At 39.0% G+C, this 22,188-nt stretch overlaps 1 protein-coding gene across 2 annotated transcripts in view; it reads left to right on the top strand.

Annotated features, from left to right (window-relative positions):
- Positions 1–19,995, top strand: part of rpa1 (replication protein A1) — a 31,312-nt gene extending 11,317 nt beyond the window's left edge. For both annotated transcript variants that reach the window (XM_085131669.1, XM_085131668.1), the window contains exons 12-17: positions 1,871–2,019; positions 9,705–9,834; positions 12,351–12,527; positions 13,574–13,681; positions 15,008–15,094; positions 19,231–19,995. In XM_085131669.1, the coding sequence (XP_084987795.1) occupies positions 1,871–2,019; positions 9,705–9,834; positions 12,351–12,527; positions 13,574–13,681; positions 15,008–15,094; positions 19,231–19,338 (759 nt within the window). In that variant the 3' untranslated portion in view covers positions 19,339–19,995. The remainder of the gene's footprint in view (positions 1–1,870; positions 2,020–9,704; positions 9,835–12,350; positions 12,528–13,573; positions 13,682–15,007; positions 15,095–19,230) is intronic.
- Positions 19,996–22,188: the final 2,193 nt, after the last annotated feature.

The following is a 22,188-nucleotide window of genomic DNA, read 5'->3' as shown; positions in this document are numbered from 1 at the left end:
TTGACTTGTAAAGCAAATGCCTACGCTAAATCATCCTTGTGTGTAGCTTTTAATCCTTCGTTTTTGGTTAGAATTATGTCAGAAAGGCGTTGAATGAAAAAGGTTCTTCAGTGCACTCGGTGGTCACAGGTGAACAGCTCTGAGCACTGATTTAACAGTGTGCATGTTGCGTGATAGAAGGCGATAGATTTGAAGTTATTGACTACATTTCCTGTCACTGTGTGATAAAGTAAGCGTGCTCTTGCAGTTGATTTTTACCTGTGGCTCAGAGGGACTGCGCTGAGTTCACCACCAATTCTTTTCCTCCAGACAAGAAGCAGCGTTCCCTGTATTTGTTCGACAGTTACACATTTTCCAGGGGGATTCAGAGAACTGCACAAGACGTATAGTTTATAAAGAACAATAGAATTGCCAAAAATCAAGTGTTGGGGATATTTTCCCCTATATATGATAGCTTTACTATTGCGCTGCTCTTCTTTCTTTGGTTTTATGAGCTGAACAGCAAGTGTGTTTATAGTTTTATCTTGTTAGAAGGCAAATTATGTTTGACATTTGATTTTTATTTATTTACTTCTTTTTTTTTTTTTTTTTTTACCCTGCTGCTGCCACTACTGGGGGAAATCAGACCTCTTGTAATCTTTAGTTTCTAGTTTTAAGGCAAAAACAATTTAAAGTTATGGTAAAACTAATTGAACCCAAAATGAAACCACGTAACCAAAACGATAAAAATATAAAGTGGGGATGCTGTGTAAAATGTACATTAAAAACATAGATAAAATTATATGCAAGTCTCATAATCAAATGTTCAAACTGAGAGATTGGGGGGGAATCATTTTGAATTTGATAGTATCAGTATAACTCAACATCTTGACACAGGGCCATGTTTAACCACTGTGTAGTGTCCTTTCTTTTTTAACAACACTCTGTAAACGTCTCAGAACTGAGACCAGCTGTTTGGGAGAGAATCGTTGTCCCGTGTTTGTCTAATATAGGACTCGAGCTGCTCGACAGTCCTGGGTCTTCTTTGTTGTACTTTTCTTTTTATGATGCTCCAAATGTTTTCAGTTGGTGAAATATGTGTATTGCAGGCAGGTCAGCTCAACACCAACCTTTTTCTGCTATGAAGCCAGGCTGTTGTAATATCTGCAGTATGTGTTTTAGCCTAGTCTTTCTAAAATATGCAAATTAAAAAACAAACAAACATATATAGCACATATGTTGCTCTAAAGCCTGTATGTACCTTTCAGCATTGATGGCATCCTCCCAGACGTACAAGCTGCCAATTCCACAGGCACTCGTGCACCCCTATACATTCAGAGGTGCAGGTTTTTGATCTAAGTGCTGATAACAAGCTGGATGGTTCTTCTCCCCTTTAGTCCAGTGACACAGCATGCATGTTTTACAAAAATAATTTCTAATTTAGATTCTTCTGACCACAGAACAGCTTCCCTGTTTGTCTCGGTCCATTTTAAATGAGCTTTGGCCCAGAGAAGACAGCAGTGTTTCTGAATGTTCACAAATGGCTTCTTCTTCGCGAGAGAGCTTTAACCTGAATTTGTAAATGGCATGGCAAACTGTTCAGACAATTTGAGGAAGTGTTCCTGAGCCTATGGAGTAATTTCCATGACCGTCTCATGCCTGTTTTTAATGTGGAGCCGCCGGCCTGAAGATCGTGGGCATCCAATATTGATTTTCTGCCTTGTCCTTTGTGGACAGGGATTTTCTAAATCTTTTGATGAACCTCTGCCCATATTTATTTAAAACCATAAAAGATCTCTTTGTCCAAAAACACGGATATCTGATGTTGTCAGTTTGTAAAAGTGAAGGAGAAAGCAAATTAAATATTGTATGTCTTTCTTTCTTTTCATAGGCAGAAAAGTTTGACGGATCTAGCCAACCTGTCATTGCCATTAAAGGGGCAAAGCTTTCAGACTTTGGAGGCCGGTCACTCTCTGCATCCTTCAGCAGTACTCTTATGATCAACCCAGACATCCCTGAGGCATATAAGCTCAGAGGCTGGTAAGTAGGCTCGAGTTTCATAGATAATGCAGTGTAGAAATTGCTCATGTGTTCTTGCAATCATACAAAGTGGCTTTACAGCAAGTGTAAAATCTGGTTTATATTTATTGCCATAAGGCGTTACTTATTTTTTTCACAAACTTAAAGACTGCTTCATAGATGCAGATATTGGTTACAAATAAAGAACTAAGGATTTAAGAGGCAGCTTGCATTTCCCAAGTTGTAAGAGTACATACACTGATTCTCATTATCAAGATTAGCTTTCCCCCATTAGCCACAATGTGGGGGTTGCTTCAGTGAAGCATTAGATATAAATGGAAATCATATTTAATCTATGAAAATGGGTCTTTTGCTCTTCTAATCGCCTTTCAGAAGAAACGAAATCCCGACTCATTTCTGTGTGATTATGTTGATTGTAGCATTTTTTTTTCTCTTGCTGTGTGCGTGTGTTTGCGTGGCTATGGTGTGTGTAAATGTATGTTGTTTGTGTGTTTTTTCACTTGAACACATACAGTTTTGTGGAAATTAGCCATAAAGTCTTTGTCTTCATGGCTCTTTCTGCACATGTGGTCATGTGTGTTGACGTTTAGTTGAATTTATTAAGAGGTGGATGCTGAGATATAGAACAGTATGCTGACAAGTTTACAACATTTTTTTAAAATTTTTTATTTTTTGCATTATGTGCCAGGTTTTCAATTATCCCCTAGTGTTCAACATGACCTGAAATAGCCGTGCACTTTGTGCAAGACGTGAGGTGGGTAGTATTTTTATAGGCTGCGCGTTAGTTTGTGTTTCGATTGGCACATGATTGATACATGAGGCAGTCCTCACATGGACTAAAATGGGTGGTACTTAACCCTACTCTTGCACTGTGGCACACTAATGGATCTGTCCTCTGTATTGATCCTGCTTAAGCAGGCCGTGTCTGACCCTCCTCACTGACATGAAGGCAAATGTCTATGTTTGTGAGTGGAGGGCCAATCGATTGTATCCAAAGGGTTTTGTTTATTTACCTTCCAATACCAGTGTCTGCTCCACGCTAAGAAATAAGACACTAAACAGTTGAAATTTATTTTGTGACAAGTCGGCGTAATCTTTTCTTCTGCCTTATAAAATGTGACTGGGTATTTATACTCGGGACCTGATCTGCATAATCGGAGCAGTGAAATGTGACTCTCCTTTTGCAGGTGAGAAGGCGGCAGACAATAAATTATGCTCAGTGGCTTTTTAATCTAATGTATAGGGTGATGGTAATTTCTTTATGATAGTTTTTGAACAGCCGCTAGCTTCTCTGAATATTTTAGATCTCATTTCTCAGAATGCCAACTACACTGAACTTCTCTGAAGTTGAGCATCATCAGGACCACTCTGGGGTCCTACGCTTTCTTTTACTTGTACACCATGAAGTCCTTAATCGCATTTCCAGACCCTTGCAGCAGATTTTCTACACTTACTACTAGGGCTGCACGATTTTGCATAAAATGAGAATCACGATTTTCTTTTGCTTAGAATTGAGATCACGATTCTCTCACGATTCTCTTTTCCAGTATAAATATTTATTGCGCTTATTAACTGCACATCAACTTTGTAACAGTTGAGACTGAACATAAAAACAATAAATAAACCTAAAAACAACAAATGTCTCACATTTTGCTCGTTGCCGCAAAATGTTGTACCGCTTGAAATTCCGTCTCCACCGTTGCTCAACACTGCGTGTATAGAGCAGGTAGTGCAACAATAGAAAAATAGTTGCGGGACGGCACTGTGTAGCGTTTTCCTAAATCCCTCGTTTTGCACAGTGTTGATGGAGCCATATCTTTGGTCAGGTGATAAGTAATAGCCTCCGTAATTTCTTTGTGCCTGCGGGAGTTCGACGGGTACAGGGAAGCGCTGTATACGGTTCCCGTTATTGACGTTTGGGTGGTTGACCGGGACGGATTTTCTCCAGTCCCTTTCTCGTCATCCCTGACGTGCTCTCCGTTGTTTTTTCCCTGCCAAGCTTCTGTATCACGTGGTATAAGGCTCCGCCCTTGTCATTTGTTGAGCAGGAAGAGTGAGCGCTTGTTTTCATGCAGATTACATCCGGGATCAAAATGCGGTACAGTCGTCGTCGTCTTTTTTTTTTTCTCTTTTACATCGTTGTCATTTGGAAATGAGATCACACATAAGTATGAATTGAGATCGCGATTTTCTAACGATTAATCGTGCAGCCCTACTTATTACATTCTCTCTTCCCTTCTCACGAATGAAAAGATGCCAATCCTGACTCATTTGTCAAATGAAAAGCATTGACAAGCATTGGTACCATTACATAGCTTATCTGAAAATGTAGCCTTAACTGCCTAAAGCTGTGAAGATGAAAATAATTGCTTGTTACATTTATGATATATTTGTAAAGGTTATATCCAAAATTACATCTAGGTAACATGAGAAGAAATTTCTCTCTTGTACCACTGATTGCTGTGAAACGTGTAACATGGATTTTGTGCTGTTGATAAACTTGGGCCATGGTTACAGACTTGTGTTTCTCTCTTTCTGTAAGCTGAGACATGAAATTCACAAACGGAGATAAGGGAAGGAAAAACAATTAAACTCTAAATTAGTCTTTTGATAATTATGTTTTTTTTCTAATCTCACACAGAAGAGAATCCAAAGTGTTCTCCCCATCAGCCAAAAAAAAAAAACATTTTTAATGTGCCAAGGCTGCTGAAACATTGTTTTACTCCTGCAGAGGCATCTTAATTTGATTGTGTTTTGGCGCAGACCTTTGGGACCTTCTCAAATGAATCGTGTATCCTTGGTGAGCTGTTGTCTCAAACTCATGCAGCATATTAGCAGTGCTGCTCAGTGCTTGCCACTGGTCTTATATAGAAAGCTGAGTAGCATTCCTTTGGCACACTAATTAATCTGGGAGAGGCAAAAATACAGTTTAGGGCATATGTATTTGAATATTGACAGTTTTTATTTTCCATGTTTACCAAAATACATTCAAGCTAGTTACATAAAGGATCTGAGCTTGAAGTACAGATGACTTTAAGCTTGAATTTAAGGGCGTTCACATCCCAATTAGACGACAAGTTAAGCAATTAAAGTTCTTTAATGAGAAACCTTAGGGTTTTCAGGTGACCAAAAGTAATTGGACAACTGTTACAAAGGCCATTTATAGGCAAGTTTGGTGTGTTCCTTCATTAAACATGTAAAAGGATTAGATGCAGTGCCAGTGGGTGATGGCACTGTGGCTACATCCATCCTTTATATACTGGTCTATAATCTCAGACCAGTCAAGCAGCATTGGGCAGAAAGACCAATACACAACAAAAACAAATGAAGACCACAACAGTGAAAAGCCTGGCGAAGCATCACAATGCAAACCCATCCTTTGATGTTCACATGTTATTGACTACAGGCAGTCATTGCCCGCAAATGACTCTTGACAAAGTACTGAAATTGAGTAGTTTATTTATGATTATATTAATTTGTTATGGTTACAGAGGGTTTCATATATTTTGGTTAACCCTTTGAATTAAAGCTGAATTGCAGCTGTTTCTTCTAAACTCTATTGGTGATTAAAAAGACAAAAATCCCTGTTAAAACATTTCATGACCTTGCTGTAGAATTCATTTATTTTTGTAACAATCCAGCACTAATATTCTTGGCCTTCTGTTAGTCTTAGATGTTTGTACCTTGTTCTGAGACCTCAGAGTGAAGGCCTACGCCCTTTGCAGGAATCTTCAGAATCAGACTTCACATTAGCATTTCTTTGTATCTAAATGTGAAGTTTTGGTTGTCCATTAGGTGGCAACAGCACATTTAGATCGCCTTCCTGTATTTTTCTAAAATGACAGGTGGTGCAGTCCCTGTTCTGACATTTTTGTCAGGTTTATACTCATTTTTTTTTTAAGCTGTCAACCTCAGACATTCGTCATCAGCTCATTTAGTCACAGTCCAAACTGACATTTTCTGTCTTGCATATTGTGACTACAGCATTTGGATTTGTGCATAGCGCATATGTAATTATGCCAGCTAAGATGCAAACAAATTTGAGCACAGTTGTGTGGAGAACATGATCTGTCATTGAATTGACTGTTATGTTACCTTAATCTTTAACTGTGCTGTATTGATTTGATTTAAAAAAAAAAAAAAAAAAAAAAAAAAAAAAAGTAAATATGTAAAGTAAGTAAAATATGTTGCTTGAAAAATTACACTTTGTGGGTACAGGTACTCAAATTTAATGTCTATTTGTCATCTGATAACAATCTGAATACTTTAGGTAAAAATCCACAAGTCAGCCTGGAGTAGGGCTGCCACAAACGATTATTTTGATAGTCGACTAGTCACTGATTAGTTTTGCAACTAATCGACTAATCAGATCATGCATCCATTGGACGTAAAATGTACAGCTTATTGCACCACCATGCATCTGCTCTTATATAACTATCATTAGCTTACAGCTTGAAGTGTTTAAGGTATGTGCTAACTAAAAATAAAGACAAGATGATAGTTTATTAAATTTTAATGAAATTTGCAGATTGTCTCTGTGAGTTTAATAAACTCAGCTGTCTGCTCCTTGCTATCTAAAATATAACGGGACACCGGAGTATATTCTCGAGCATCTCACACTTCTGATAATCAGTTGTCTGCTTGACGTTTATTCAGCTGTGTAAAATCTATAACTTTAATCTCAGCCAAACCGATTTACTCAGGAACAAATAAAAAAATACTGAAAAAAGCCAAACAATAAAAATTTTAAGTAATCTAAGTGACTTATATATCATGTTTAACCTGAGTAGCGAAAGACGGCGGTGGGTTTGAAAACGATTTGCCGGGAGTCCGGTGTTCTCACGGGCTCTAGTGAGCGTTGAACCCCGGCTAGCTATCGAGCTAGTGGGTAACAAACGTCTCCGAAAACGTCGGAGCGCTTTTGAAAATATGTGGTGTCTTGATAAACTGAGCAGATATTTGAGGTTTACACAGCTACATTCTCTCCTGAAAATATGTTAAAAGTTTATTTTGTGACCCAGAAAGAATAATAAGAGTAATATTAAAACTAACTAGCTGCCGCCATTGTTGGAAACTGAGCTGGGCCGCGCTATGAATTCAGGGATAGGTTGGGAATTTGGACACTCTTGTGTCGCTGTAACGTAATCTGCCTACAAATGCGGGCACAGGAGGATGCGGTTCCTGAATTTGGACACAGCTACGGTACTGGACCCTGCTTCTTCTTCTTCGGGGTTTAATGGCAGCTGGCATCCTTGTACATGCAGTGCTGCCATCTTCTGTTTCAGTCCGTTATTACACTCTTAAATCCTACTACTTATTCCTGCGTCTTTGGGGATCTTACAAAGCTTCAAACGACGCGTCGACTATTAAATCAGTCAACGATTTTGATAGTCGACGTAATCGTGACTAGTCGACTAATCGTTGCAGCCCTAGCTTGGAGCCTAGTCTTCTATCATTACTTCATGTCCCTTTATCTGACATGTCCCCACTCCTGTACAGTGACACTTGACATGTCTGTGTTATGCACATTCATGCGTCTGCCAACCTCCAGCCAGATATCATGGCGTTCTTGTCTTACTGAAACCACTCTGCTCTAGGCCTGGATCTTTCCACTCTCACTTGTCTGTTGCACATTTTCTGCCAGACCAAATTTGCCCTCTTTTTGTCTTCTTTATCGCAACCACTACTTTTTGTGTGCCATTTCTGTTTCCTGCAGCCGATTTTCTTTTTTAAAATGAATTTGGTCACTATGTTGTTCTGGGTATCTGTCTATCAGGTTTCTAGAGAAGCCATGTGAAGTCTTGCTATTCTGCAGTTTTTTTCTTTTTTTCAAATATTGTGTATTTGCCTTCTCTGGCGATAATTTCTTTAGAGACATTAATTCATGCCAAGGAATGCCATCTGTTTTGTCATTTGATTGGTCAGGGGAAGCTTCTGATTGGATGCAGACAGAATCAGGTACACTGGTGAGGAAATTGGTGCCACTTTAAGGAATTGTTTACATTTGTTAGGAGGAGCTGGAAATCGACAACCTGTGTTTCGCTTGGGCCACAGTGTAAAATGTTAATGGGAATATTCTCTATTAGTCATGCTTGTCAGGAGCACAGCAAGTTCTCCCTGTATTTACAACCCGGCCTTGCCATTGTACGCTGCTCTGCCTTGTGGCCAACAGATTACTGAGCTGTATTGATCTTGGTGACCGTTTTAAACTGCTATTTTTTTTTTCCCCCCACAAGTGCATTTTACCCTCATCCGTCTTCTCAGTCTACCTTGCCTTACCCCCTTTTTTTTTCTCCTATTGTCTTCCCTGAATTACCGGGAACACTAGATGAAAATGGGTTTCTGATATCACCGTAACAGCCCTGACCCAGGCCAGCTCATCAGTCCCTCTGCTGTTGATTCATTTCACAAGCCTCTCAGCCTGCCTTCCCCTCAGATGAGCTGTCCCTGCTTTGACAAACACAAACGGATTCTCTGCACAACAATAATTTTTGTTTTTTAACTCAACTGTTAAATAGACAGCTTGCAGTCTGTTGACAGTCATGTGAACAGCAGTGTATTGTGCCTCCTGCCTGGGTTGGGATGTGTTAAAATGAAAATTGCAGTCTATAAGTGGGCTTCTGCACAGCAGTGTTGTGAAGAGTCGAAATATTTTACATATAATTTTATCAACTTACCATGGTGCAGTTACTTAAGGGAAGACCACAGATTGTACACATGAACATGTTTTTCCATAACTACATATGTATAAAGCTTTTCATGCCTCCAGAGGGAGCTACACAAAAATCTTATAAAGCACTACAAATTATGTCACTTTTCAGGCTGAAGACTGTTATAAAGAGCCCTGTAATTCCTTATTTGGTGTGTAGAGCAAAGGTTATCCCCCCCTCCCCCGCTGAAAGTGCTCTTATGAAAAAGCCTGGTTGGGAATGCCTGAGAGTCCCTTGGAGACTCGGCACTAGCAGTATTAACTTTTTGACTGTTATTCAGCACCTTTACAAGTGTGATGTGATGGTTGGTTGGTATTGAATTTGTCCTGCCAGTCCTCCACCGTGAAAGCTGAACGTATTTTGGCTATTGGAAATCAGAAAAAACGGCAAATGCTCAGTGCTGAAAATATGCTCAACACCTTGTCACGGCACTGACGTTTTTAGAATCTGTAAAAAATGCGCCGCTCCCATTTCAAACTGTAAAAATGCTTTCCAGCTTAGGGGTAAAAGCCTTTGATGTATTAGTGGAGTGATCAAACTGTCCGTTAGAGAGCACTGCATAGAATAAAATATGAGCTCTGATATTATCAATTATAGTTTTTCTTTTACTTTTACTGTCATATAATTCAGGAATCTAGTGAATGTAATAAAAAGATATACTTAACACAGAGCTTTTATCATAAAATCAGTGACAGAAAATTAAATGACAGCTATTTACATAATCAAATAAGCCATTTTTTATTTAAACTGGAAATATTTGTTTGTCAAATGTTTGTCTTGGTCCTTTGTGAGTGAATTTAAAATGCGTTGGCTTTGAACTATTAGTCTGACAAAATGAGCAATACACATTTTAATCACTTTTGCAAATTTGTAGTCCAAACAATTAACAAAAGAATAATCAAGAGCTTAATCAGTAATAAAACCATTTATTCGGGTCAAATCAGCAGTAACTGGTATTTGCTGTATTCTACACAGGTATGACAAGGAGGGGCACGCTATGGATGGACAGTCTCTGACAGAGGTGAAAGGTGGCAGCGGGGGAGGAAACACCAACTGGAAGTCTCTATCTGACGTTAAGACTGAACATCTGGGACACGGAGACAAGGTACACGCACGCACGGCTTTGTGTTGACACGCTTGAACATTAAAGATATGGTAACCCCAATATTGTTATTCAAGGTTGCCTCTTTGAAGATAGTCAAGGACACACTGAAAGGCCGCTGTTGAATCCCAAACAATAAATATGAAATGCTCGCAGTCAAAATGCATTTGTTATTAAAAATCCAAGGTGCATGCTGCATTTCTGTATAGGCTTCTGTATTGTAGCTTTTATTTCTTGCTCTGCTTTGCAAACCTGAAGCAAAAAGGCTTTGGAATCAGCGTTGTATAAAAGCACTTCACCAACACGTATGTGCACTTAAAACCGAATCCTACTAAAGTTCCTAATCCTAATGCAATATAATACATTGCCTTGTGGGTGTCCCCTCCATAGCCCTGTTGTATGTTCTTGGTGAAAGTCACATTTAATTCTAGTGCTGATTAGATTCTACATTGGCTTTATTCTTTGCCCATTTGTAATGTAATTCCTTGCCCTCAAATAAGTAAAGTTATATATGTTCTTCAATTTCCTCGTTGAGGGAAATGGAGCTCAGTGAGGTGTATAAATTCTCCAAAATGGATAATGTGGCCTGTGCTGAGATCTTAATTTGTGTAGTTTAACATAATTTAACACATTAGTAATCATCACAGTATGATGAAAACGCCCCATAAAACTGGGACAATTAATAGATGCAAGCAATTATGAGGGGATCAATGAGAACAAGTTTGACACTGTTTGTAAAATACGAATTTAAGACTGTAAGGATTGATATTCTGGCTACTTGGAAGCTTAGGAAAGCAAAGAAATGCTTCAGACAAAGTATAGGAGTGAGACTGTTAAGTAAAATATACTTTAAGGAGTAATTGTGTTTTAAATAGTGAGCATAACAGTCAATTAGTGACCCCATCAAACATCTACTGTGCTGAGATGAATGATTTCAAATGGCAAATAACGCTATTGGTTAGCAGTGGTTTACACATTTGCCTCACAAGCAGAAGAGCTCCGGTTCGATCCCAGTAGGAGACGAGGTCCCTTTTGTGTCCTGTCTGGAAGGGCATTGAGGATCTGCCAAAACATGAGGAGCTACTTACTGTGGTGACCCCTTGTGATTAAGGGTGCAGCTGAAAGTATCTGTTCCTTCTTCTTCGTCCATCAACGCAACTTGTTGATGGATTTAATCTTTCTAACATTTTTAACACAAATCTTCAGCCAATTTCAGGTGAATTTCTTTTGCCATTGGGCACATGATGAGGCTCGGTTTTGACAAATGAGGTTAGTCCGGTCTTTAACCCTCTGAGGCATCCTGTACATAAGGGCATGGGGTCAGGCTTTCAAGGCCGCACCCAGAGAACTTTCTTGCAATTAATTGTTGCTGTCACAAAGTCTTTGTGTGCCACAATCTCAAGTTTCCACATTGCCCCTCTGCCCTTTCTGACAGCAAGTGGTCACCCTCTACTTGTTGGCTTGACATCCCATTTGTAAGAGCCAGTGACAGGGCCAAAAAAAACAAGTTCTTCTGCCATGTTCCTACTGGTCTGTCACACGTTAATTAAAGAGGTATTTACTTGATTAATTGGAGCTCTTGGAAAACTAGTAGAGGTTGGTGTCAGGGTTATTTTTTTTGCTCAATCAAAATAGTCAAGGGTTTAAAAAAGAAAGCTTAGACATTTGCTGTGTGTTGAAACAAGATTTGTTTCCCCCGTATTTTCTCCCTGTCATTTACCTCATTCCTAAGGACAAGTGACATTGAGTAACAATTGTCCTTGAGCTGGAAGTTAATTGAGGTGATTGTATGTCACGTAATAGCCATGGTCAGTATGAACAGAAGAGCAATTTAAAAATCATATTTTTATTGCACTTTGCTCTTGTTTGTATTTAAGTTAACCAAGTTATTATAGACATTTTCATGGTTTTCTGACATCTGACTTGAACATTATCGTTCAGACATGGAAGGTCAGTTGCTTTGCCGAGGCACAGTTATTCATCTTTCATCAAACCGTGGAAAAGCCAGGCTATTCTGAGATTAGTATGAGGTGGGAGATTCTCCAAAAACAGTCAGCTTTTGGACTGCAACAAAGACGGAGAATAAAGGGACAAGTAGAAACTAGGACTGTCAGGAGATTTGTTTCCATCGACTATAGCAAATGTCGCTTGGTTGATGTTTTCCATGACAACAAGGAAAACTTCCTGGAAGCTGTTTACATGCAGCATGTTTCTCAAGTTTGAATCCGTGGAAAAGCAGCAGCTCCCTCAATAGTTGGCATTTGTCTTGCCATTAGCATTCGGGTTGGCAGTGTTGGTTATGCATCTGCTCCTTAGATGATAAGTTTATTTCTGACTATTCGCATATATAACTGCATGGTCCCAAAAATGCCATCTTAATATTAATTTTATCCTGTTTCTATTTTGGTTTGCATTAGTCAACATCCACAACACAAAGGTCATGAGAGTGAGACGTGATGAGTATGTCACAGTTACAATGTTTATACTTTTTTTTTTTTTTTTTTTGGTCTTTTCTTTAGGCTGACTACTACACCTGCGTAGCCACAATTGTGTTTCTGCGCAAGGAAAACTGTCTTTATCAGGCCTGCCAGAGCCAAGACTGCAACAAAAAAGTGGTTGACCAGCAGAATGGCATGTTTCGGTGTGAGAAGTGTGACAAAGAATTCCCCAACTTCAAGTACCGCCTCATCCTCTCTGTAAGTGATTCAGCGTGGGTCCCCCCAAAAGCTCCTGGCCGTCTTTTCTTTCTTTCTTTTTCTTTTTAAGCTATGGCATCCACTTGCAGAAACATATATGCCCATGCACACATTGAAAGACCGTTTTCGTTGAATCCTGAGTCAATGATTCTTCTAATACGTCTAATAAATAGTCTGATTATACATCTAATAAACTACCAGGCATCAGATGGGTGAAGATTTTGTAAATTACATGTCATGTACAAGGAGGAGAACAGTGCAATGCAGAAGACTGCTACAACTGTCACGAAGGTCTATCTGTAGCTCGACTGCAAAATTATTTTATTAAATCGGCTCTAATATGAAGTCCACTAACTAAAACTAGCACGTCACAAGTCTGCCACAACTGTGCACAGTCATTTAAAAGCGAGCTTCAAAGAACAATCAAATTGCTTCCAGCGAAAATGTTGTAGCTTCTTTTTTTTTTTTTTTAAAAAAGCCCATCCCTACCTTTATATTGCCTATTATATCCTGGGGCTCAATCCAATCCACCCCTTTTATGGCTCTGTCTCTGTGTTTAAACATATTCCCAATCTGCTCTTTGTGATTAAATTTAGAGATGTATAAATCCCATTCTGCAGTTTCTGTGACGCAGTGTAATGAAGACACATGTTGTATTCCCATGTGGTTAGTTACGTTGGGTTAATTGCAGCAGCTTTTCCGTCGGCATTACCATTTTACACAAAACAGACATGAATGCAAACAAACTGCATTTTTAAGTAAAAAAGACAAACTCAGTGAGCAACAAGCAGTGAGAGGCATGCATCTGAAATAGGCGGGTTTTGTTTCGTACCACTCACAAGTTGACTTATTATTATTATTATTATTCACAAGCTTAACATGTGTGTGCGCGCGTGTGCTTTTGTGTGTTTGTGTCACACTTGCCGGGAGTACATAGGCTATCCACTAACTGTTATATCAAACAAACACCCTTTCACAAAATGTAAGCCAGTTCTGGTCAATAGTTGTTTATGCATTTAACTTTTTCCCTTTTTATTATCCGTCAGGCCAACATTGCAGATTATGGGGACAACCAGTGGGTGACTTGCTTCCAGGAGAGTGCAGAGGCTATCTTGGGCCAGAATGCAGCTTACCTGGGGCAGCTCAAGGACTCGGTGAGGCTTTCTCTGCTGAATGTAATACTTTCCTCAGGGAATGACCAGGGCAGAGCTAAACTTTAAGCTCCATGCTCCCCAAACATACACACACATACGTTTCTGTAGACAAATGCAAATATGTCTGAAAACTGTGGTGCTTTGTTTCTTCTATTTATAATTACTTAGAAAAATCAAAGCTTTTTGTTTGTTTGTTTTTTTTGTCAGACACTTACTGTCCTTTGCACTCAAGACTAGGGATGGGTATCGTTTAGGTTTTATCTGATACCGGTGCCAAGCCGGTGCTTAAACGGTGCTCGAACCGGTGCTTAAAGAATGGAGAACACAAAATTGGTCCAAAAACCTCTCATGTTCAGCTGTTTTTTTTGTAAAAAGATAACAATGTTAGCCTTTTCTGCAGCTATAGGGCATATATGGTATCACTCTTGGCTGGAAGCAGTGCTTAAACAATGGAAAAAACAAAAACTTTATCCAAAAACCTCTCATGTTTAGCTGTTTCCCACTTTTTATTTGGTCATTTTTGCCTTTTTGGCCAGGGTGAAGGGAGTATCTGCCATCAAACAAGAAGACAGCCGCATGTAGCTATGATGGTGTTTGCTAGTTGACCTTAGATACATTAATGTAATAACGTGGTTAGCCTACTCAACGTAAATTATACACGAATAACATTAAGCTACTCACGCAGAGAAGAACGGCTGCTGCTGCCATCATCATCCTCATCATTTCTGCTACACTGGCAGGGCTAGGGGCCAGGACTCTCCTCTTCAGCTTTTTGGGGGATGTTGCTAACTCTTCGTCCGATAACAGGCACCACACCTGCAGTAGATGCGCTCGGTGTGAGGTCTCGCAGCAAGCTATCAAATACGGCGCATTTTTCGGCTTTTAAAAAAAAACGCTATGCGTCGCCAAGTGTTTCATCTGATTTCAGGTGTTACCTCCTTTCCACAGTATCACCTTAAAGCACTTGTTGCAGGCTGCTGAGTTTGCATCTTTTGCTGTGAAGTACAGCCAGACTTTTGACCGCTTCGCCTTGGGCATTTTTAATCTGTAGCTCTGCTCTAAAAGAACGTACGTACCTGGACCCGCCTACTATCCCCGGAAACGTAAAATGATTGGCTAGAATTCAAAGTGTATCACATCTCAGGAAAAAAAAGCACCGAAATAAAGCACCGAAATGTGCGCTGCTTTTCGGTCTGGTTACTACCGTTTATGTCAGAACCGGTGCCATCATGGCACCGGATACCGGTACCCATCCCTACTCAAGACTGTTTGATGAAACTGGCTTTTGATTAAAGGATTATATCTGAACTTTTATTTAAAATTCAGAATGAAGCTGCCTTCGATGAGGTCTTCCAGCATGCCAACTTCAACACTTTTGTCTTCCGCAACAGAGTGAAGCTGGAAACGTATAATGTAAGTAAAAATGGTGTGGTAGTGTGATAAAATGCCCAGGGTTTAGTCGTTGCAGCACAGTGTCAGACAGACCACATGCATTCAGAGAGAGGAAAAAAAAAAAAAGAAATCTCGAGAAAAATGAGGCCGTGTCTCTGCGTCCCTGAACTACTGAAACTTCACAGCGGGAACATAAGAGGTTCTGCTTGTTTTTGTTGTTCTTTTGAACATGGGAGAGTTTTCCCATTTTGACTGGATGAACTGAGTCTTAAAAAAAAAGCCGTCAGAGTGTTTGTCCTGAGATGCTGCTCATTTTCAGTGGCTTTGTGAAGGATGCACGCACAGATTAGCTGCGGTCAGTATTTCCTGTAGGCCACACAGATAGAGGTTTGTTTTGAGGGAAGCACATAAAAGAATTGATTGGGCTGGGACTCTGAGCAGGAAGTCTGGAGCCAAGCCAGAGACTGCATCCGCCTTCAACACACAAAAAAGGGCCACTGTGTCTGTCACATTCAGCTCAGCATCCTAACTGCCAATGGCACTGCTACAAGCATGTATTGGCTTCTGTCTCCAAATCCCATATTCCTTCAACAGAGACACCTGCAACTCCTCTTTGAGTTTATTTTCTACTTCTCGGCGCTACAATTCAGCCATTGTGTCATGCTCTCGCACATTGTTGTGTACTTTGATTTATAGGCTTGGTGTGGGACAAAGCAGGTTCTTAACAGTTGATAACAGTCCGCTGTAACACAGTGTGACTTGCATATTGACTGGACCCCTCTAAAGAGCATCATCAGAATATTTCAGGGAATTACACTCTTCGTTTTAACTGAATGAAGTTCCCCCGTAAGGAGTGTAATAAAATTACCTTCTGTAATGCCAGTAAGACAGTGAAACACACCATCAGCACATTTAAAGGTCAGTCTAGCTATAATCACATGTTAGAATAGAATCCATCACATTTTTAGCCAAATACACAGATGCAGTGCAGTGCAATTATTCAAATTAAACCTAAGAAGGTAATTAAGCACTGGCAATTTAGATAATTATTGGATTATTTCAGTAATTAAGGACTTATTAAGTATCGTTGCCATCATATCCTTTGCATTTTATAATGCTGGTTAAAGAAAATGAAAAGTTTCATGTCATACTGTAGGAAAATGTGATCCTTTTCCATTTTATTGCTATTTTTTTTTTTTATTACATCTTTCTCCTTTTATTTTTATGTTTTTAACTGGTACAAAATTATTTTTTTTAAATGTATATGTACAACAAAGTAGAGCGCCTTCTCTGATTGTCACACTATTTAATGGTTGTACAGTTAAAACAGAGTTTGAAGGAGATGTTTGGAATTAACGATGCGAACAAACTTAAATTAGAATGAAGCTCATACTAAAATAAAAAACAAAGACAGGGTTGTGGGATGTTGCTGGTGTCAAAGTCAAAACCTGAGTTTGCCATTATTAATCTCATTGAACTACATTTATATGCATAAGGTCTTAAATAAATGATATTATTGTCCTTTTAAGAGCAATATGGGGGCTGTGTAATACTATGATTAATTGGTGAAACCTCTTAATTATATTTATCATGCAAAAAATAGCGTGTTATGCATAATTTAATTTAATGTAAATCTGTAGATTAAATTTGATCAATTGTTTATTTGACCTCATAAATATTTCAAGTCAGTACTTGACCTTTTACTTGCCTGGAACCAAGTAGCTCTAGAGTTTTTATTGTAGCTTTTCTCCCGCATTGATCACTACTATTCCAGTTTTAAATAGAAATAGCTGGATTTGAAGGGATATCTCCCTTATTTTGCCCTTATGAGTTCTGTCTGATGGGATGTGGCGATCTCTAATCACACACTTTGGGGCTTTAGTGCAAGGTGAGGGGTGTGATTTTAGAGAGGAGCGAAGTGGTTTCTGACACTGATTGTTCTGAGCACAGCAGGCTTTTTACTCCACCACCACAGATGAGTTGCACTCATCCAGTTTCCCAGTCTGGAAGGAACTACTGGTATAACACTGTGCCAGGATAAACAGACTGTATATAAAAGGACATATCTTCCATGATGTCACCTGTTGGTAGTTGAAGTTCAGTCTGTCACCTGAGGGACACTGCATGCACATAGTAAAAACTTGCCAATCACAAAGTAGCCCTGGAGTAAAGCAAATGAATTGCCCAGCCTTGCACTACACGAGACTACGTGACTCTTATGGGGACAAAAAAGAGCATAATGTTGTAATAAATAGGATTGAAGTCTTTCTAGGAAAGCGTTTACTGGGGTTATAGGTGAGCAGTGCACTTGCTCTCCTATAGTAATCTCTATACAGTACATGACTTCATTAGCCTTCATTTTCTGTTACAGTTTAGGCAGAACTGGTACAACTGCTTTGTGTTTAATTGATGAACTTTACTTTTCGTGATAATTAAATAAAACACCCATATTTATATCTGAACTTCTTGCTTTTAGCATTTGTAAAATTTGGCCTTCCTGTGCTAAAATGTGCACCGTGCAGGGCTCCCCTAGGTCTTCTGCCCTGATTCTAACATCAATTTCAATTCATATGATTAAATTTGAGCAGTTTGAGGTTCATATTTGTCTGCATATGTCACTTACAAAGAAACTAAGCATTAAGATCTAAAATGATTTCTTTTTTCTTAAAGAATTGGGTTCATATCCAAAGAAAAATGGTTTACATTTCACCCACTTAAGCAACAGATGATCAGCGGAGACAAAAGGAGTGTAACCACTGTTTACATGCAGAGAGTAATAGCCCTGGTAGAACGGCCTTCCCCTGTCTAGACAGCTATGGAGATGTCTAAGGCTTTAAATGTTCGACTCGGTCTTTCATTGGTAATTAATTATATTACATAATGATTTTTAGTCGTTAGCAAAATCTTCTTGAAAACATTTACCATGGGATGAATGCCAAAGTCCAAATGGCTCTATATATATTTATACAGCCATTTGGAGATATATCTATCTATATCGATAGAGACAGATATATATCGATATCTGTCTGTCTTTGTTGTATAGATGGATATCTATATATGATTATGTGTATACTGTGGTCATATATGTGTATACATACATACATACATACATACATGCATACTAGGGGTGCAACGATACACAAAATTCACGGTTCGGTTCGATTCGATACTTGGGTGTCACGGTTCGATATTTTTTCAATACAAAAAATGTTCATGCTTTTTTAATTTGTCATTTATTAAAATTATAAATATATATTTTAACTCAAAAGTACAGTTTTTAAATTTAAATTATCTGATCGAGAAATCACTCATCTTTGGAAAAGAGAGTTTATTACAGAGAAATGGCTCTTTCCAAAATAAAAGCTATACTATACGCTTCTTCTGGGCTATATTCTCAACAGCATATTAAATATATCAGGTCCCCATAAGGAGAATCATGTGCTAACGGCTGTCTAAATGACTCGGGTAAAGTTTGTAGCAAGCGTGCTTGTTGTTTTGTCTGCTTCCACTTGTCTTTGCGTAAATGTGCAGTCATATTCGTTGTGTTCCCACTAGTGCTGTCAGCGTAAATCTCGTTGAAATGACGTTAACGCCACAACACGGCAAATCTCCGTTAACGAGCTACCGCGGATCGCCCCGTGCGTGGGGCTGGACGGCCAACATGTTGACAAGCTAACTGCGCTAACGCACTAGTTCCCACCAATGTAATTGAGCATTGCGTGGCACATCCAACATACTGTTTTACTTTTGTCCATGATGCGCTTACCTTCAGGGTCATAAGTTGCATGAAAACCAAAATAGTTCCAAACGCCACATCTGAATGAGGGTGGGGGAGGTTCAATTTGCCATGTTGCATCTCGCTAGCTTGCCCTGCACTCAGTGAATCTGCGTTCGACTACTCCGCCTAGGCTGCACTGTCGAGCGCAGATCCACTGAGTGCTCAACACAGACAGCATCGTCAGAAGGAAAGTTGATAAAATAAATTAAAAATTTTGTATTGTTCGATACATATGCGTACCGAACCGAAAGCACTGCATCGAACGGTTCAATATCGATACGAGTATTGTTGCACCCCTAATGCATACATGCATACATCCATCTGTTGGATTTGATTTTGTATGCCATTTCTCATATGAATGTCATTTTCTTTCTGACAGGATGAATCGAGGATTAAAGCTACCGTGATGGATGTAAAGCCTGTTGATCATAAAGAGTATAGCAAGAGGTTGATCCTGAACATAAGGAAACTGGCGGCTAACCACTAGGAACCTTTGACAAGTGTTCTAGTTTTGTTTGCCCTTGCAAATCTTTCATTTTCTGTACAAAAAAAAAGGCTGTCACTGTGTTGTAGTTTTTGCTTACCAATCAGACGTCAAAATGATCTTTTGGTACTCTGTGTCCTTTTGTCATGATCATATAAAAAAGGGATTTTCTTTTCTTTCTTTTTTTTTTGTTATTATGTGAAGTCAGAGGAGAGAGTGGGTCAGTAAGGCACAAAAGAATAAATCACCACAGTGTCTGTCTTAACTAAGCCACCTGTTTATGTGTATACTGTGGTCTTGTGGAGGTGGTAGCTGCTTTTAAGCAGAAAACCAGCAAAGTAGCAAGCACTCCTTTTCACCCTCTGACGTGCACTTAGAATGGCAGGGCTGGACCTGCACATGCCAGATAAGACCATTTGCTTTCCCACTCTTTCTTTTTTTTATTTTCTTTTTTCCTCCTCCGACTCTCACATACTTGCAAACATAAGCACATACACGCATATACAGTGTGGGCCTAATGGGAAATGTACTACGTTCTGTTTTGTGTTAAGTAGAGACATATTTGTGTGTCCACTGTGTGTTTCACAGATTCTGTAGTTTTGTTTATTTGTGATAATTATCAGTCGGAATAAAGATATTTGTAATCACGTTAAAAAGAAAGTGAATTCCTGTTAAGTGATGCGCATAATTAATGCAAAACAATGGTGCTTGAAACACCTGATCCTGGGCTGAACCTCTGCCGCCCCCATTTTTCTCTTGTTTTTTTTGTTTTAAAGTAAACATCAATAACATGTGCGCCCCCCGCCCCCAGTGTGCATTCAGGGGATTTATGCGAGAGCTGGTGCACAATGCCCTCCATCTCTAAAGGTTTTGCTCAGATGTGCAACAGATTCCCTGCAAACTTCACTTTCATGTTCTATTAAAGCAGAACATCAGTGAGGCTGCACCTTCCCATTTTTCTTGTGATAACATCTGGTTTCTGTTGATCGTTTCTGTTGCCTGTAGTGTGTTGAAATGGATTCGACCTGTCTTGAAATGGTAAGGAAAGGTAAGTTTTACTTGGAGGGGAAACATGCTTGGAGACATGGAGGTTTATATAACCAGACCACTCAATTTCTTTCCAGATAGCCTTTTTTTTTTTTTTAAACCTCTATTCCTTTTTATTTCAGTTATTAGTGCTTTTCTAGATGTTGCAGTACATTCAGAGTATTTTCAGAGCAACACAACTTGGATGTAGCGTCAGATGGTGTCAAATATAGACAGTAATGCTATATTCTGTTTAGTCTACCAAACACAAAGACATTGGGGCTTTTAAGGCATCCAAATTGATTTTTGTTTTTTATTCATGTGCTTGTACACTACTGTTGAGGATGAGGTTTGTAGATCTTGCAGCATCTCTGGGGACTTTGCTGTGGTGAGGTGGCATTGTCCTTGTTTACATCTGCTGCCCCATACGCTTTTGTGAAAAAGGAGAACTTGTTATGTTATTGGCTAAAGTAAAATAACCAGGTAATTTAATTCTCACACCTGTTTTCAAGTTGAGATGATTACACAGTTCCAGGCAAAAAAACAAAACATAAAACATTGTAATCTGTTTATAATTGGATTTCTTACTTAGTCTACTAGGCTGAGAACACAAAGTGGACTGAATTAGATTTGTTACCCAAGAATAAGCTGCAGTTGCAGCTTTATTAGCAATGGGTGAGTATGGCTGGGCAAAATGTTTGTGACCCATAATCAGTCAAAAGACCCATTTCTGGTTCGAACAGCTCCATCGGGCACAGTTTAAAAAGTTTTAAAATTGCAAGATGGAGCATCAGCGTAGTTCACGGCTTTCTTCCCAGGACCCTGTACAGTACACTGAAAATCTAAGTTTGTACCAGATATAAATTTAAGCTTAGCACCCCAAAGATAATTGCATTTAAATAATTAACCTACCTACTGACTGTTTGGCAGAAGCAACAACTTAATTTCAATCACAAAATGTTTTTAGTTAATCTCTATCATGCAGTGTGCAAAAAGCAAGTTGCTGAGAGTAATGATCCCAGCAACTGGTCTTGTTCGATGCCCTGGAGACGCCTTGAATAATAGAACAGTAAGATAAACTTGTCTGTCATTGTGTAAATTAGTTAAACAAAAATAAAGCTAATTTATATTACCCTTCAGCTTATTCTAATAAGTAGTCTGTTTTATTGAGAAAGCTTACTGTCGTCTTACTATAAATGAATGCAGTTTCTTTTTGATGACCCTGCTTTGACAGGGTTTATCCAACTGTTAAATAAATGGTTACTGTATTTGTCTCATTTCTCTGGTAGATGTTTGCATTGTAGTCCATTTATACAGTTTAACTGAAAGGACTGCTAGCGGTGTTTAAAACGAGTTGCTTGTCTGCAGTTTGAACTCTTCCCAGTTTAAAAAAAGACATTTAAGAGGGTGAAATTAAATTATATGAAAATCCATCAAATCAACTGTTGTTACAGGACTTTATTGCCAACTAAATGTGTGCAATTACCCCTGTGAACCTCATAATCAAACTCAAGGTGATGATTTTGTTGTAGAAATTTGAGCCCATAATGTAATATACTGAGTGGGACAAGCTATTAACTACTGCCAAACCTTATGGCTTTGTCTTGTACATTCAACCCAAATCTAAATTTTATCTACAAACTTGGCGCTAGTATTATTTTATCACAATATCAATGGAATAAACTAAAAGCTTGAGTCTATGTCTTTGTATTTACACAAAGCACTAAGGATGGGATTTTGTAGTCAGTATGGGGCTTCCAACAGGTGAATCCAGCCATCGCCTTTGGACTGGGATAAATTAGAATTGCATTAGTGAATAACAATAAA

This window comes from Neolamprologus multifasciatus, chromosome 14 (genome assembly GCF_963576455.1).
Source record: "Neolamprologus multifasciatus chromosome 14, fNeoMul1.2, whole genome shotgun sequence".
NCBI classification, from domain to species: domain Eukaryota; kingdom Metazoa; phylum Chordata; class Actinopteri; order Cichliformes; family Cichlidae; genus Neolamprologus; species Neolamprologus multifasciatus.
The sequence above is the reverse complement of the archived record's forward strand: the minus strand, read 5'-3'. Positions and strand labels throughout refer to the sequence as shown.